Here is a 3510-nt window from a genome sequence, read left to right on the forward strand (position 1 = left end):
AGTTATATATATATTGGTTTTAATTTTATTTAATTCCAATATTTTTTGAATAATTTATTCTTCAACAACTAAAAGTAGTTTATTTGCCTTTAGAAAGAAAATTCACTATATAAATTAAAATTGAGTAGTTGATCTTAATCCAATATATGATAATAATTAAATTAGATTTTTTCATATTTAAGTTTTTCTTCTTTTTAGAACAAAATTTGTATAAATGACCCGATTAACCCGAACCACTCCAACCCAAATATTTCATGGTTGGGTTGAGTTCAATTTTTAATAAGGGTTATTTGAGTTGAAGAAATTTACAACTTGAATAATTGAGTTGGATCTAAAAAGTCTTTCAATTCAACCCAATCCAACCCATGAACACCCCTAGTTAATATTCTTAACAAGGAGCATAACAACACTTGATAATGTTATTTGCATATAAAAACAACCAAATATAAACCACATCTTAATCAGCTTCTAAGACTGTACTCCTATTCATAATACTACACGTGAAACATGTCACTCTTCTCACAGTATACAACACCAGATTTCCAGTCTCAAGAGTCTCCAAACAATCTTACACCGTCAACTGCTGAAATCAATTAGTTTATTGATACATATTGCAACAAATTGAGTCCTGTTCTTTGGCTTCTGCACTTATTGTTGAGTTCAATTCAAGGAAACAGGCAGAACTTCAAATTCATATCGTGTCATAAAATTCACTTGTCTTTGAACTTTTGCATTACTATAGCGAAACATCGCCTCCTATAGCACCTTGTCCTGTAAACAACCAGCATTATTCACATAGACCATGAGAACTACATAATCCTGAAACAATACATTTGAATGTTCTTTTTATTCTTCTTTTCTCTTGCAAGGCTGAAGTATTGTTCATTAGTCTTCTTTGTACCTCTCCTTCAAGGATCTATATTTTCATCATGAAATTAAATATATTGACAAGTGGCGAAGTTTTCTGCCTAAATTTATAAATGAATAATATAGCAATTTTGAAGAACAACTAGATTCTTGATACACAAGCCTAAACAGTTAACAACTAGATTTTGTGTAGTTCAAATCAAAGATCCTTCAACTAAATTCTTGAATTATGCATGAATAAAGTAGAACAAGTGCAAAATGAAAATCAATCAGGCTCTATAAAGTATTTTATGTGTGGAAAGAGAATTTCACGAGCACAAGAGGACAACACTAATTCATTTCAAACAGGTCAAAAACTATGTTGAATTTTTTAGGTTGTTTAAGCAAAATCTTAGTCACTCAATCATGTATGGTGGATCCCAATATTACGTACTCAAAATTCTAAAATTCAGACCCCAGAATCCCATTATTGAGTGCAGAGGAATCTGCCAAAGACCTCCAAGTAATTGGTGATTGGTGAACAAATTATATGATGAGAAATACGAATTAGCGAACTCTAGCAACAATAACTGAGATGACCTAGATGACAATAGAATTTATACGAGCTTCTAGATTGACTAAATTTTTAAGTATAATACTACAAAAAAGCACCATATGACTACCATACAACTTAGCTTAAATGCTCAAGCATTGAGTAGCATGAAGGTTTAGATGGAATGATAGGTTTTATCATTTCATATGGTGAACCAAACAGCTAATGAAGAAACTTGAAAGTGAATTCATAAGCATGCTTTTCAGGCAGAAAGATTGGAAGCTTATGAACTGAAAGTGGGAACCTTGACAGCAACAACGAAAGTGGAAAGAAGAATGGGAAGATAACACGATAAATCAGATGTGGTTGTGAGTTGTGATTTAATATGAATTTGTGATGCTGACCTTGAACCTTAGAAGAAAAACCACAAGTAGTCAAATGCTTCGCAAGTGCCACTCCTAGCTCTTCCCTCCAGTTGGGTGTGATTTTTGCTTCAGCTACAGGCCACACAATTGCTGTCTCAGAAGCAAGGTCAACACTAGCATGTGACACTTGTGGCTGTCCATAATACAAAGAGAAGAAGAACAATGAAGAAGTTATTGACAGGACAGAGAAAATTTTGCAATCTTACTGGGAGTTTGAAAATTAGAAGATTATCAACAATACTAATTGAGAAGAAAATGAAATTTCTGGCCCCATGTCCTGCTTTAATACCTATTGATTTGTTGTCAATTCAAAAATTTAAGCTTGTTGATAATGATAAATTTAATCTTCCATATATATTCTTTAACACCAGTATGTGGAGAGCTTGAAATGTAAAACAATTAATTCTATACTGAAAATGCAATTACACCCTGTATTCATCCTTCTCCAATCTCTGATTCTTAGATATCAATGAAACAAGAAAGAATTGTTTATAGTAAAAGAAAAGGCAATCAATTCCTACAGTATACAGTTTCTACATTTCAATTCAACCAGCAAAAAAAAAAAAAAAAAAAAGAGGATGGTTAAACAACCGGGTTCTTTATCCTAACCAATCGGCAACTGGAGGAGTATCTCAACTACATTAGGATCTCAAAGTGTCCCTCAAGATGTCTCTATGTGTTCACTGTTCTTGTTTATCAAATGTCTATTTGGACTTTATAAACTTTGATACCATATTAGATAACATAGATTCTTTTCAAAACCAATTGGCTATTCCTCTATTGTATAAACATTCTCAAGTCAAATCTAGGATTGGATAACTAGTCTAATACAGGCAAGAAGAAAGCATAAGTGTATTAACCACCTGACTTTCAAGAATCCTTTTGACACTCGCAGAACACCCCTTGCACGTCATCCCCTGTACCAAAGAGAACAAAACCAATCAAAATTAGCACCAATCGAAAACTGAAAACGGACAGAACTCGTCTCCTACTCCAACACCGAGAACAATCACGTCTGCGGACAGCGTGGCATCGTCGTCAGCTTCTCCAGCAAGCAATTTCGAGTCGACATCGGCGCCGTCCGGTCCACCATCGTCGCCGCCGCCACCGCCGCCGTTCTCTCCTCGAACACCGCCATTGCCGTTTCCAGAAGAAAAATTGGAGATAAATTTCTGACGACGGTGGAGGGGAGGAAGAGAAGCGCGAAGCGAGAAGGAAAGAGTGGAGATAGGGGAAATGGAGGTGGGGTGGGTGAAATTGAGGCTAGAGAAGCTGCGGGAGATGGTGGAGAGAGTGGAGAGAGGGGCATTAGAAGCCATTAAAGAGATGGCGGAATCCATGGAAGAAAGGAAGCTCTCCGAGAAACTAAGGAGAACGGAGAAGATGGGAAGGGAGGGAGAAATATGGTCAACCACTCGACTGATGTGCTTTCTGTGTCCCTCGGTTCTCCCCTCTCTTTTCTTCAAAAAATGTGCTTCCTTATTTAACACGTGGTCAATCAATATATATAAATTATTATTGTTAAAGACAGATATTAGATTTTCAATATAATTTATAGGAAAAATTACATCTTCTTCCCAAGTTTCGTAGGACATGTATAATTCGCATCTTTTTAGTTCCAAACTTTTTAAGAATATATTCAATTAGTCCTTAAATTTTTAAAATATACTTTTTTAGTCTCTAAAT

At 35.1% G+C, this 3510-nt stretch overlaps 1 protein-coding gene across 1 annotated transcript; it reads right to left on the minus strand.

The window, feature by feature from the left end:
• Window positions 1–347: 347 nt before the first annotated feature.
• Window positions 348–3292, minus strand: LOC120077456 (copper-transporting ATPase PAA1, chloroplastic-like). Its single transcript, XM_039031336.1, has 4 exons — window positions 2817–3292; window positions 2688–2741; window positions 1804–1957; window positions 348–771 (listed from the first exon to the last, which is right to left on the minus strand). Exons 1-4 carry the CDS (start codon window positions 3162–3164, stop codon window positions 737–739), a joined length of 591 nt encoding a protein of 196 aa, XP_038887264.1. The 5' UTR covers window positions 3165–3292; the 3' UTR covers window positions 348–736.
• Window positions 3293–3510: the final 218 nt, after the last annotated feature.

Source organism: Benincasa hispida, chromosome 5 (genome assembly GCF_009727055.1).
Source record: "Benincasa hispida cultivar B227 chromosome 5, ASM972705v1, whole genome shotgun sequence".
NCBI classification, from domain to species: domain Eukaryota; kingdom Viridiplantae; phylum Streptophyta; class Magnoliopsida; order Cucurbitales; family Cucurbitaceae; genus Benincasa; species Benincasa hispida.